This window comes from Alexandromys fortis, unplaced genomic scaffold (genome assembly GCF_014885135.2).
Source record: "Alexandromys fortis isolate MF-2015 unplaced genomic scaffold, M_Fortis_MF-2015_v1.1 scaffold_194, whole genome shotgun sequence".
Taxonomy (NCBI): domain Eukaryota; kingdom Metazoa; phylum Chordata; class Mammalia; order Rodentia; family Cricetidae; genus Alexandromys; species Alexandromys fortis.
This window is the reverse complement of record NW_026068075.1, coordinates 2,609,083-2,623,428: the sequence shown is the minus strand read 5'-3', so window position 1 is coordinate 2,623,428 and position 14,346 is coordinate 2,609,083. Positions and strand designations below refer to the sequence as shown.

General features: G+C 42.7%; 1 protein-coding gene across 1 annotated transcript in view; it reads right to left on the bottom strand.

Moving 5' to 3' along the window:
* The window catches only part of Frmd7 (FERM domain containing 7), a 43,410-nt gene that overhangs the window by 1,951 nt on the left and 27,113 nt on the right, over positions 1–14,346 (bottom strand). The window contains exons 4-11 of the mRNA XM_050121659.1: positions 14,210–14,288; positions 11,359–11,456; positions 5,075–5,189; positions 4,730–4,877; positions 3,548–3,643; positions 2,087–2,250; positions 818–886; positions 625–700 (exon numbers count right to left, since the gene is read on the bottom strand). Of these exons, the coding sequence (XP_049977616.1) occupies positions 625–700; positions 818–886; positions 2,087–2,250; positions 3,548–3,643; positions 4,730–4,877; positions 5,075–5,189; positions 11,359–11,456; positions 14,210–14,288 (845 nt within the window). The remainder of the gene's footprint in view (positions 1–624; positions 701–817; positions 887–2,086; positions 2,251–3,547; positions 3,644–4,729; positions 4,878–5,074; positions 5,190–11,358; positions 11,457–14,209; positions 14,289–14,346) is intronic.

Here is a 14,346-nt window from a genome sequence, read left to right as displayed (position 1 = left end):
GTGAGTGGCCTGAGAGATTCATAATCTCCATGATCCCTTTCAGCGGTTTACATCTGATGCCTTTCGGATAAAAGCCATCTGTGACGTGAGTGAAGGCATGGGAATTTATGGCTCCTACAATTAACTTTTGTAGACAGTACCAAAGAAAAATGATGAACAATTTTCCTGATCTAAGTCTCAAATAAGGCGATCATTTTACAGTTCCAAGGGTGTAACTGTACCTAGAAATCATGTTACCCAAGTAAGAAACAACACCGTATGCCTTTCTTGAAGCCTTATTGTTTCTACTGTTTTTTTTTTAAAAAAAAAAGAAGAGCTTTTAAATTTAAAATTACAAAGCCATACAAATGTATTATTATCTGATTTTTTAAAGATGTTGATAGGACAGACTGCAATTTGAAGGTACACCAGGGATTTCACTTGTACACAGTACACAGTTAGTTGTAGTTTACAAAACGGCCTATTAGCAGGAAGGACTGACTGTGCCAAGACCTCCCCAAGCGACTAACCCCGTATGGAGTGACCTTGGTACACAGTAGGTAAATCTGGCAAAATCAACTCTTGGAAGCATTTGAAGACTGGATGACTTATACCTAAAGAAGTAGGGCTTTTCTGAAACCTTACTTGTTTGGACACATCTGAGAGAATGTCTGGTGATGACCTGCACTGTCGCTCGTGATACTGAGATGGGTACTGTTTCCTGTAAGCCCCAAACAGAGAAGTCATTGAAATGCCCATTATGCAAATTATAGGCTACACAGACATCGCTAAAGTCAACTTCCAATCAGCGTGAGAAGCAAGAAGGAAAAGGGTGCACCTTTCAAACGGCAGGCTCTTTAACCTCCCCTTTTTCCCATACTCCAAAAGTTGCCTTTGAGTTCTTCCACTATTGTAAAGAAAAGACAAAAATCATTAATTCCATCATAAGACTATATGCCACTAAAACCCGACACCCTCATCTTTGAACCTTAAACTGTCTGGATGAGTGGCATGCATTGTGACTCTCTGTCATACTGATGCTATACCTACTTCTCTAGACACCAAGAATAGAGCAAATTCATCTACCCCAAAAATAGGCTTTAAAAAACCTGTAAAATACAAATCCCAACCGACTCTTACTCTACATATTCATTCTAAGGAGGCTATTTAGATTTCCAACCCAAGGTGGATGCAAAGCAGCTAACAAAACAGTCAAAAAATGCATCAGGTAGGCTCATACCAGTAAAGATGTCTGGTTGAGTGCTGGGAGAAACACAAGAAGCAGGAAGAAGTCACAATAATAAGAAAACCCAAAATTTCATGGCCATTTAGCAAAGAGCCAGGCCTAACATGCCACCCCTACCTAGGGCTATCACTGCACAACGGCCTGCAAAGGCTAAGAAAAGAGTTTTATATGTCGGGTCATTAAGACAGAGCAAAATATGCTCAATATCATCTGTTTATGAACATAGGGATTTGTAGAGTACACTTTGGAAACATTCCATCAAAAATATGTTTTTTCTCTATTCTTCCAAGGGCAGGTTTCCAGGGTCTGAAAAATTCCTTATGTGGAAACATTATGATTAGAATTATTTTTGCAATCACTAGAGTTTTGTAAGCTTCTCCCTGTGGATTTCAAGGCTAGTGTGTTCAAATAGAAACAGTATCTCAAGTCTACCTCTCTTCAATTCCCCTAAGGTGGGAACTTCTCAACACAGGATTGCTCCATCTTTCAAATCTTTTGACCCGCATCCACTGTTTACTCACTCTGTCTTTTCCCTAAATGTCATTAATGGATATGATTGACCTTTCCTTCCACATGCTGCATGGAAGCTGCCTTTCAGGGAGACAGTAAATTCATTGAATACAATTTTTCAAGTACCCTCTGCTACCCTACATCCTCACTGTAATTCTGACCCAACCCCTTTGGTTAGTAAATACTGACCTAATGCAATGCAGCAAGAATGAACAGTAAGGAATATTTATAATCTTTCAACTGACTTAAATGGATTCTTTATTACTTCTGGAATTCTGACTCCTCCCACTGTTTCTCATGGATTGAAAAGAAACAGTGTGCATGGTCTTCCCATGCACCGAGTGTAATTACCTGTAGCGGAAGCTGGAACCCTTGCTGCAGAGAAGGGTCTTGGGCTTTGACTTGGGCTCTTCGGAAAGCCTGAAGAAAGCATGGTACTCCACACAAGTCTTCCAGAAAGCCTTGCACGCATCTCGGCTAGCCATGGTGAACTCCAAAGTGTCTTTGTACAACACCTATATAAACCATTTTCTATCAAGCAAAACATCCTGCGAGAATACCAAAGACCTTCCAACCTTCGAAACTAACAGTCCGGCAGCCCATGAAGTGTCTGCTTTTCTGTTTGGCTCCCCGTAGGCTCCACAGCCACTGGAACCAAATGAATTGCAACCTTCCAAAGATCAGACACTGCATCCACACATGCGCCAAGCCTTGTCTCAGAAGCCAGGCTTGCTTCGCACACTCCCCTCCCTTTAAATGCCTTTCTGCCTTGCCTCTTTGCTGCCAGAAACATTTTAGGAAGCTGTAAATTAGGTTAACATGAATATCAAAGGGCTTCTTTTTCAAGGTGGCAAGAAGGTATAAATGACCAAGAGGCAAGGGGAAGGGGGGAGATTTCATTCCTGCTGTGAGGATGATAAAATGTGTAGCAGTGTTTTCAATGACCCAGCAAGAAATACTCCTTCCTCTATGTACTTTCTCCTACCGCAGTGCTTTGTATTTCTCTCTTGGCATAGTCCATATTTTAATGTGCCCTAAGGGAACTTCGATTTACAGTTCTAAAGTACAAGCTTTTCCCATCTTGAGTCAGCGTGTACACTCGTTGGCCCAAGGCTCTATGGAGGTTCCCAGCTGTCTTTTCAACAGCCCCACCAGCAGTCAGAACTGACTTCCCCCTCCTCTCATTTCCTTCCAGGTTCCCGCGTATAGCCCCTGACGCTCCCCATGAAGTTCACACTAGGTCTGGTCCCATGAACTATTCAAATGAACGCCTTTACATAACACCAAGATCTAGGCAATGTAATTCAAACTTGATCTTTTATAGGTTCAAATTACTTGATGCACATATAGGTTTTTTACCCCTTCATGGTCAGTCATTAAAACATCCTTCCTAACACCTTCTCAGCCTAAGCATGTAGTTGATGTTTGATAATTTTCGCTTAAGGGAAGTGTGTGAAGATACTTTATAAAATATAAAAGAGAAGGTCAAACAATTACTTCTGTTGTCCTAGATCTGGTGGCCCCCATTTAACTCATCAGATCTCTCAAACATGCTATCCACAGAGACTTGCCTTTCAGTCCAGCTGCCTCATTTTCCTTTTGCATCATTTGTTCTGAAGTGCAAATCAGATGTCATAGTGTTTTGCCTTTAGTTGAAGCATCATTAAATCTCTGCTCAGTTTATATAGAGGACAAAGAGGGATCCATCACCCCTCAGGGCCAGGCACCTTTCACCATTTATATTCAAACATTTCTAGAGCAACAGCGAAACTCCAAGTGAACAGAAATAGAATGTATTAGAAACCTACTCACCAAAATATTAGCATGAAGTTTGATGAGAAAATGTTTTCTCTTAAAACTCAACTTGCGGATCTTAGCCCAGTTGAAAGTATTAATCTTTGTATTTCCCTATAAAGAAACACATAGCCAGTTTCAGAACATATCTGCATGAGTTGGGTTGGCCACAGTAAAAATATGATGGAAAGTACTGTTCATGAATAAGAGCCTGTGGAACTTAAACATTGCAGGTAGGGAACAAGTTCCTTCAGTATATAAGCAAGAAGGAGCACCAGGGGGACTCCCTGATATAATACCCTCTGTGATTTCACCCCTCCCTGTCTGCATACAACAAGTGCTAAAAGAAAAAGCCCCTTTATCCTGCTGCCTCATTTAACTGATAAATCTTCAGCAGTTCCTCGCTGGCCACATCATTAAATGTGGGCTGGGTTTTGTTGCTCAATATACAACCATCTCTCCCACTGCTTGTTACTTCAAACTTCTGTCTATATCTGTACCATCATTCCTGGGACCTCTTCATTCTCCCTTGCCCCAAATACCTTCTGCATCGTCCGACTTCTTACCAGTGCTGACAGCCCACTCTCTGGGACATTCTGACAGCAGTTCATTTCTAGCTCCTCTAAGGAATTTTGGTTTTAAGCAGAGCAGAAAAACCAAAATTGTTTAGCGGAGTTGAGGGCGTGGGGACAGGGCGGCGTGATGGTAGAAGACAATGGCCCTTCAAGTTGACTTCTAACTTGAAATCCCAAATCCCAGGGAAACAATGGTTTGGTAAACAGCAGCAGTTGCTGGTGGGATTCAACATTAATTTCCTACCAGCTGACACCGGTTATGCCCAATGCAAAGAGTTCTAAGAAAGGATGCATCACAGTTTGGACGGCTCAGGGTGGATCTTAACCATCTGGCACGTACTAGAGTCAAAGATTCCCTAAGAGCCTCTTGATTTTTCTCACTTCACCATGCTGGCCTAATCTAAAGTGTGATGGTCTCAAAGCCCAGACAGTACATTACTGACCGCACACAGGGGCAAAGCACATTGTGGGGAGAGGGCTTTTGCACACCATTTTATTAGCTCTACTTCCCTTGTAGTTGGTGGTATGACAAAGCCCTATGACCCTCTGGGGAACAGATATTCAAGTTGAAGTCACGATAACCACTCCCAGCACACTGAAGGGCACTCAAGGGAAGAGTTAGTACCCGTAACACCAGTACTCCCATGTGAGCAACAGCCAGGTGGATCTGCATCCCTTCGCCGTCGCTGGCAGGCTGAGGTCTGATGCCATACATATCCAGCTTCCTTGCTATGTCCAGTAGCAGAATGTCTGATTCAGCTGGGCTCCGGCCACTGCAACGGGAAGGAATTCGTGAGCCCAACAAATGCAGCAAAACTCGCCCCACCCCTCAACCTTTTCTCCAAGAGATGTACAAGGACTGAGCATGTTCTTGGGACTGAAGCGTCTCAGACGTAAAGTTTGCTCTCAAGAGTTGGTCCTAGCTTTAGTGTCCTCCACTGGGAAAGCAGGGGCCAGGGGACGTACTTACACGTGCTGCTGGTGAAAGTGCATGATCTTGCTCTCTAAACAGTCTTGGCTTGGGAAATACTGGGTTTGTACCAGATGCTTCCTAACTGTTACTTCATGAAAGTCTCCTAGTTCTGCTGTACAATAGAAAAGTGACAGTTTTCACATTTCCATTAAGAAATTAATGTACAACCTAAGAAACCTCCCATTCAGCCCCCCATAGCCCTTTCTCTGCAGCTGGTGTAGCCTAATCCCCCAGCACGCCCCATGCTGTGAATATATTTCTGTCTGTACAGGAGGAAGTAATGGACTTGTTCTCACATCACAAGCGGTGGGTTTCTGTGAGCTCTCAGCTTGGATTGTGGGTTACACATCCAGAACAGACATTAAAAGCTTCAAAATCCATTTTAAAAGAGGAAAGCCACACATACAGGGACTCTCAGATGGGTACACAGGAAAAAAGATGACATGGGGACACAGAAAGAAGACTGCCTTCATCAGGATGATGAAAGAGGCTTTGAGCTAAAGGAAACCTTCCAATGCCTTCATCTTAGACTCCAGCCTCCAGGACGGTGAGGAGTCATTGGCTCATTTAAATTTCCCAGTCCTCGGGATTTTCCTATGAGGAATTTAGTAAAGACTAACACATCCCAAATTTCCTTCTGATGTGGGAGTGATTTCTTTTTAATCTGTTGCTTTCATTGGTTAATTAATAAAGAAACTGCCTTGGCCCATTTGATAGGCCAACCCTTAGGTGGGTGGAGTAGACAGAACAGAATGCTGGGAGAAAGAAGCTGAGTCAGGGAGTCGCCATGATTCTCCCACTCCAGACAGACACAGGTTAAGATCTTTCCTGGTAAGCCAGCTCATGGTGCTACACAGAATATTAGAAATGGGTTAGATTGGTATGTAAGAGCTAGCCAATAAGAGGCTGGAACTAATGGGCCAGGCAGTGTTTAAAAAAAATACAGTTTCCGTGTAATTATTTCGGGTGTAAAGCTAGCCGGGTGGCGGGACGTAGCCCCACTGCTCCTCACTACATCCTTCTGCTATGACTAGCCATTGTCATAAGTGGAGAATAAATATCAACCAGAGTGCACACTACCTACAGCCAAGTCATCAGTCTGTCCTTGGGCAATTTAGTAAATCCCCAACAATTTGAGTCCCTGACAGACAAATCATCCTTTCCAAATCACTGGAAGTTTATCTATGAAGCTAATTTACTCTTTTTCAGACATCTCCAGTCTTGTTAGAGACAACTACTACAGGATAAAGTCCGCCCTGGCAGCTATGCACTTACAATTCTCTGCCCCTACTGTAAATGGCATTTGTCTTCTTTGACTTTTGTTTTCTTTGGAATTGTTATGTTCTTCTGTGTCTAAGATTCATATGAGTTATTTTCTGATTGTTTTTTTCTCCTAAAGTCAACGTTTAGAGCACTTTGTTCTCCACTGTTGCTTTTAATCTAAGATACCTGGACAGGAAGAGATATAGCCACACCTATTATTCACATATGTTCTTTCTCTCTCTCTCTCTCTCTCTCTCTCTCTCTCTCTCTCTCTCTCTCTCTCTCTCTCGTTTATAACTTCACCACAACATTTCTCCCTTCTGTGTCCTCCCTCCAAAGCCTTACATGTACCCTTCCCCACTGTCCTTCCAATTACAGCCTCCTTTTTCATTAATTGTTATTGCATGCATATATGTATATACATACATACTGTAGGCCATATATAGTGTTTAAGAGTAATACACTCTTTGTGGAATCCCGTGATATTCTCATTTTGAGTAAAATACATGTATATGGCTAAGAATACTGTATAAATAAGGAACTAAAGAAACCATATTCAATCTGATAAAAAGTTCTCTATGAAAATAATCTGTGGCTAACAATATAGTCATATCACATAGCAAGAGAATAAAGACTTTCCCTCAAAGGCAGAAATAAGATAAAGAAGTTTGCTTTGGCCACATTACTCAGAATTGTACTTATGAGCACAGTAAGTACAACAGACCAGGAAGAGATACTTGAAACTTTTGTAATGTAAATAAAAAGATAAAATTGTCTTCTGGAGATATAAAGATTTACAGACTTCCAGTTTTTACAGATTTACAATATTTATAGATTTCCAAGAAACCAATAGAGAACAATGAAGCTTAAATGAAAAGTCAAGAACTAAACTCTCAGAGTTCTTTTTGACAAAGCTGTCAAGATAATGCAGTGAAGAAATAACAATCTTTTCAATGAATTGTTCCAGCACAAAGGGAAATACATCTGAAAAAAATACAATACAAACCAGTTACAGTTAAATCATCACTCTGTCCGTCGGGAATCTAGAAAATACCCAGCAATGCTATCCGAATCCCTTCCAGATGAATCCTTCTGACCTTTCTAAATAGATAGCCTTTTATCTGTGACCTCATGTAACACACCACACAAGTATATTGGAAGTGAACTCAAAATGGATCAGAGACCTACATCTAAGGGGTTAACACAGGAAAGACCTAGAAGAAAACTAAGAAGAAGAATATCTTGTGGCTATCAGAATTTGTTTTAAAAAAGAAACCATTCTAAAATTCAATGGTAAGATAAAACATTTCAAAATGGGCAAAAATATTTCAATGGACATGTCTCTCTGTCTCTCTGTCTCTCTCTCTCTCTCTCTGAATAATCACATGAAAAGGTGTTCAAAACAATTGGTTGGTCATTAGAACAATGCTAGTTACAATTTTTATGTATCCACAGTCCTGGTCTCTCAACCTTGACCAGAGAGGCCTCTTTTTGCATTGGGCAGCTGTCAATACAGAGACTCCTAATTGGTCAAAGTACTGTAAATAGGAGATTAAACTAAACTGAATATCCTCACCACCAAGCATAGTTCGGGGAAACAGAAAAATAGGGGCAAGGAGGCAGAGAGAATAACAGGGCTGGAGGATGGGGAGGAGTGCTGTAAGATGCTGTCCTCTGAACACTATGAGGCCAGGGCACTATGAACTCACAGCGGCTGTGATTACCTGCACAAATCAAACGAGCCAAAGTTCTGGTACAGATAGGGGAGGTGGTCTCTGGGCCCCAGTCTTTAGTGTGGAGCTACTGGCAGTTCATAGCTGCTGGAGAAGGGAGAGAATCGCTCTTCTTTGAGGGGGTAGCCACTGGTAGATTTCCTGTGTTCCAGGGAGTGTTCCCATATCCATGCACATGGGGGCAGTACTAACTGGACTTAATGGGTTATCAGAAACAAAACAAAACAAAATAGAAGGTATGAAGTTGGGAGGGGCATATGTTGGGGGATACAGAGGGAACTGGCCTGGAAAACCAGCAGGGTCTGGCCATATTTCATTGTAGGAAATATCAAAGAATAAAGAATAAAGAAAAAAGCTCGTTATCCAGGTAACGAGCTATTTCTTTCTACCTACGAGGATAGTCATAATTCCCAGTTATATCCCCATCCCTGAGAGGTTTCTGTTGACATTATAGAAGTGTTCTAAACTGGACTGTAGTCAGAGCTGGATGGACATGAATTTACTAAAGCCCATTGGTTTGTACACTATAAATGAGTAAATTCTACAGCATGTAAATTATACCTCAATTGAGTAATTTTTTTTTAGAATACAGCACACACTCACACACATCATATATGAACGTCTTTCAGGTTCCTTAAGAACAAAACCCTATAACGACCATCAGGAAAACGTAAGAACATAAGTCACTGTTAATTTCCTCTCCGTGTACTTCTGTGACAATTTAGCAGGAAAAAAAATGGTACCACCAGTAGCAGAAACTGTCACCTGCTATGTTAGGCCTTTCTGGTCCAACTCCTTTCACCTCTCCTAAAGATCTCCTCTTATCATTCTGCCTACTACCACCATTCCCTTCTAAGTGCTAGAGTTTTCCAAAGCAGCCAGTATGGTTTCCTTAAAACTTAATTCAGATTTTGTTCTTATATTTAAAACAGCGGCCAAAAATTCCTTCTGATGGAGGTGCTTCTGATGATGAAAAGGAAATTTTTTTTCTCCTTCCCCGGTCTTCTGTCCCTATGGCTCCTGTCTCATTTAGAGTCGTGTTCTAGACCTCCAGTGTGCTTGGAACTTCCCTCTACTTACTCACTCAGGCTGCAGCCAGTCACAAACCCTTCTTGCTGTTTCTTAAACACACCAGGCAAGTCCTCCCCTCTGGCCTTTTCCACAGAGTTTTCCCTATGTGTGGCCCTCTCTGTCACTAGACTTGGCTCCTTTGCTCACTTTTATGCCTCCTACAAACTATTGTTCAGCTGTCCCCTTTATGCTAGGCTTACCCTCCCCACTTTATTGCAATGCCCAGCACCCACACCTAAAATCCCCCCTCTCCCTTCTATGTTTTGTTTTTCTCCATTGCTCTCATTCCCTCCGAACATTCATATGATTTTTTTTTGTTATTTTGGTCAATGTCTGACCCTCTTGCTCTGCCAGAATGTGGGGTCCATGAAGACAAGGGTTGGGTCATAGCTCACTACTGTGCTCTCGATGCTTATAATAGGATCTAGCATGGTGGCACTTATCCCATAGTTTTGTTGTTTAATGAATGATGAAGAAAGATCATACTATGTGTTTCTAAGAAGGACTATTCATCTAAATTATGCAAAGAATGTTTGGTAGGAACTATGTGGCTAGAGGTGCATGAAAGAGGTGTAACTATTAAAATGCCAAGGCCAGAATGGTTGGGCTCTTGAATGTCTAGCCTACAGCAGGCACTCAGCAAATATTGGACCAGTGAGAAAATGGGCAGATAAATGAGCAATTGGGCTGTGATTCTGTGTGTGACCTTGAGTCCTCTGAGTCTGACCGGGATTGACTGAAGTGCTAAATCGCTAGGCCCACAGCTTTTTCTCCACAAAATCAATGTCTTTTGACCACATACCTTCTGGAAAAGCTAAAGTAGTCTGTACTCTATATGAAATGGTCATTGGGAATGCCCAACTCTATATGGCAGTACTGTTAAGAATAAAATTGGGGTCCTCCCCAAGAGGTCACCTGGAGCCCGACCCTCTTAAACTTCTTTCTAAAGAGGTAACTGCCGGAGAAGGAAGCTCCTCCTAGCTGCTCTACGCCACACTTCATATGTCAGTGTCAAGAATGACACTGGGCATGTGGCTCGTGGTTGCATTTGTCACCATGTCTCCTAGATAGACACTATTCTTGAGCTACGTGTGGTCATTCTTCATGCCCTGTGTACAGTGCTTCTTGAGCCATCACCAATTTTATGCTGCTTCCTCTGCCCGTCTTCACATTCAGTTCCCATGTATTCCTTTAAGTCCAGTACAGAATCCATCTCCTCCACCAACTTTCCTTGACGCCTATGGCATTTTCCATCTGCTGCCTTTTTGAGAGTCCGGAGCTCTCTTTTCCCAGCTGGGAGTCACTTGACACACTGCCTAGGATGTAGTACCGATCCAAGCACTTCACTGTGATGTTCTTTGCAACATCCGAAGTCTACCATTTATGGACTGGTAGAAAGGTAATGAACAAAGGTCAGAAATGAACTTAGGAAATAAACAAAAAAAATAAACCCCGAAGTTATGATTCTGCAGGACTATCAAGGAACATTGTATTCTTGGGAGGCTTCTTCAAAATAGAGAAAGTCCAGCTGGCCTTTGAAAAGATGTTATCTCACACCGCCTAGCCCCTACCCTCCAGACTGCTGGAACAGCATGGCTTGGCCTGTGTAACTCCGTCCCAGGCAGGTCCCCACGCTTCCCCAGGCCTCCTCCAGTCTACCGTCACTGTTCTTGCTAGTCCAACTGCTGGGATGCTGACATGCTGAGAACACTGGCCTAAGCCTGGTGCCTTTCAGTCTCTTTCCACCTTCCCAACTCCATGATTTACGCTCTTCAGAAAACATGGAGCGGACATATAGCCTAGGGCAAGCAGAGGGAGCAGGCACTCCTCGGTTAAATCCATGGCAAGAATGACTCAACCCAGTTCCTGGACAGCAAGTCAAGGGACGGCGACAGCAGGGTAGGTAGACTGAAGTAGCATAAAACCAGCACTTACTTTTACCCATCAGAAGCACCTCCATGAGATGGCATTCTTGTCACTATTTTAAATACAAGAACGTCAGGCTCAGAGAAATAAGGGAGCGTGCTGTACAGTCAGGACAAGGGACAAGATTTCATTCGGTTCTCAATGAGTGTGATGAAGCACCACTTCACTGTCTCTGAACGAGGTCTTCTTTCCTCTTAATGCTGAATGAATATAGTGCCAAGCATGCAAACTGGAGGTGTTTGGCTCTGTCCCTGGCGAATGGGCGAGACATAGAGTTTTGGTACTTACATTGTAAGATGTGCGACACCATTAATGCTGTACAGTTGTCACTGCATGGGAGCCTTCCCAGAGCCAAGTCCTTCTTGATTTGAAGAGTGAAAAGATACCTACAAAGGATTGGAGGAAGAGATCTTGACAAAGAAGCAGGAATACAGAAGGAAAATTTCCTTTCTCTCAGACCCAAGCTAATTCTAAGAAGGAACAGCATCCGGTCTATCAGAGGCCTTTGGGGGGGCGTGGATCATACATAGGCTTTGCTTCAGAACCAACCCAATCCCAGCCCACAACTGGCTGACTCAGCACGTTGGCAGGTTCCACAACCCTTAGGAATTGCCCTGACTGTAGCCTGCCACCAGCTTGAGGGACTCGGCCAATCCTCTACTAGTGCTTTCTGCTGTGGAAACGACCACATCCTGAGCTAGAGAGGCAGGAGCCCCAGCAAGCACAGACTCTGGGGAACACCGAGAGCAGCCAGGTAGGTAGGGCCCTAAGAATCGAGCATTAGCAATCACCACATTTTACAATGACACCAAGCTCTTCTGAGCAGACTGTAGGATACTGGAACCGGTGCTGGAACCTAACATCTGCGGCTGAATGTAGGCTACCTACCCAAAGAGCAGATCTCAGGAGTCAAGGCAATCAAGCCAGGCCTGTGCCCACCTTATTCCTTCGTCTAGATTGCCATGGTACTGTTATTCGGAGCCCATTTGAGTACATTACAAACAGTAGGTGGACAGCTAATGTCTGATGAGCTCGGCCATGCGAACCTTCATCAGGGACCATAAAATGCAGGTTTGTGTTTAGGGTTCTCCTGAACTGGACTGAAGGCCTTAGAAAGGAACTCAATTTTGTGTTTGTGCATGTGTGTGTGTATGTGTGTGTGTGCTTGTTCATATGTGTGTGTACAGAGGTCAGAGGACAATTTTGCGTATCAGTCCCTGCTTTCCACCTTATGTAAAATAAGATTTTAGACATTAATTTCACTGGCTTACCAGCTTCTAGGCATGCCTCTCCTCTCAGTATAAAAGCACTGGGATTATACCCCATGTCCAGCTTTATTTGGGTTACAGGGATTTGAACTCAGGGATTCACTCTTGCGTGGCAAGTGCTTTTCTACATAACCATCTCTCCAGTCCCAGGGCCCATTTTTTGGTGAATAAGTGTATAAGAAAGACTCTACTGCTTTCTTGTCCAGAGCAAAAATCAGTTACAATACTTTCTTTTACATACAAGCACATGCATTACCTATTCTATTTCCCTATATAAAACAAAATATCCTAGATTAAATTCTATGTGAAGTTTTCAGTGACTAATGCCCCGAAGGCAATGTAATAAAAGATAATTAGTTGCAGATGATAAATGAAAACCTGGTCTGAAGAATCTTGACAAGTGATCGTTTAGTTCATGGAAGCTTTAACTGTTATGCCCCTTCAAACTGTAGTGCCTCTAATGCCCTAGAAATGATTCGGTCAAGATAGTTATTTTGTATAATATTCTCAGAAGTCCATGCATTGGCCCCAAACAATAAGGTATATTTTAAACTCTACAACACGTAGGTTTTTATTTTTTTTTTAGTTGTCACTGCTGGATTGTGTGTTTCTTTGTTTGTTGTGACAGGTTCCACTTTGTAGCCCAGGCTGGCCTAAAATTTCCTACATATCCTAGGCTACCACCCTTGAATTCACAGCATTCTTCCTGTCTCGACCTGTGGAGCGCTGCGATTAAAAGCATGAGTGATCACACCCAGCTCAGTTATGTATTCTTACATGGAATACAAGGAAAACCTAAAGGAACCCTACCATTTACCATTGTCTGTTTTCAAATATAGTTGGATATGCTATTAATCGGTCACCTTGCAAAAGCAAGAGGGAATTGAAGTTTGTTCTTAGCGAGGAGAAAGAAAACCTTTTGTCGTTTGATTATCCCTCTTTGGGAAAAAGGCATCAGGCTGCTTCAGTAGTAACAGGCACCACCTAAGAAGGCAGCCGCCTGCTACAAATCCTTACTCTGAATAATTGATGAAATATTTATCATCACATTAATTTTTCTCGTATTTTTGAGAAAGCTCATCCCCATCAAAACTGGTCATAGTTTAAAAACCCAACTACCAAGATTTAGTGAATGCAAGCTAGTTTACACAGCAAGGCAGCGAGAGTGGTGGACAACAGCGAAACGCGGAGAGAGGCAGAGCAGGGAAGGCAAGCAACTGTGCAAAGAGCCCACACCAAAGGAGCAAGTCAGTCGGCCCCCTGTGGAAGGGAAAGGCGCTAGGGAGATGAACGCCCAACAACCTGCGGTTTTTAACTCAGTCAGCTTTAGCTTCCAGGACCTCTGTAATCTAAAAGACCTCGCTCCTTTCTATGGGTAGCGGTGTCAGTCTTGAAAGCAGACTGTGTTTTGGGGGAGTGTCACAGTGCCAATGTCATTTTGCCGAAGTGGGTTTTCACTGCAATTACCAAGAATACTTCTCATAAGCATACACCATCATTACAGAATGCTTCCCTTTCTGCCTATGGGATCCCGCCATTCATTTCCAATGATCACGAGCATTGGCTGGCCCCAAAGCTTTGCTGATTGAAACACAGATGGCACAGAACAGCATACTATTGTGGCGCTTAACGGATTAAGCCTTGAATGCTACCCAGGTTCACCACTCATCTATTCTTAGTTCTGAAACTTGGAGAGATTAACATTTGGGGGGGTCAGCCAGATCTTCCCTCTTTCTAGCCCTTCACCTTGATTCAGAGAAATAACTTAATCCCAAGCCATGCAAAAGGGAATCAGAGCCCTTTCTTCAATAGCTGGATAATGGGTATTCTCAAGTAGCATCTTTCAGCACACACACAGTTAAACACTTTACCTTGTGAGTTCTTCCCGAAGGTGTCCAGGGTCCACTGGGAAAAATTTCACCATAAATTTGAAAACAACCTCCTTAGGATCTTAAAACACAATATCTCCATAAGTTTTCTTAAATGTTCATTACAACAGTTAAGACTC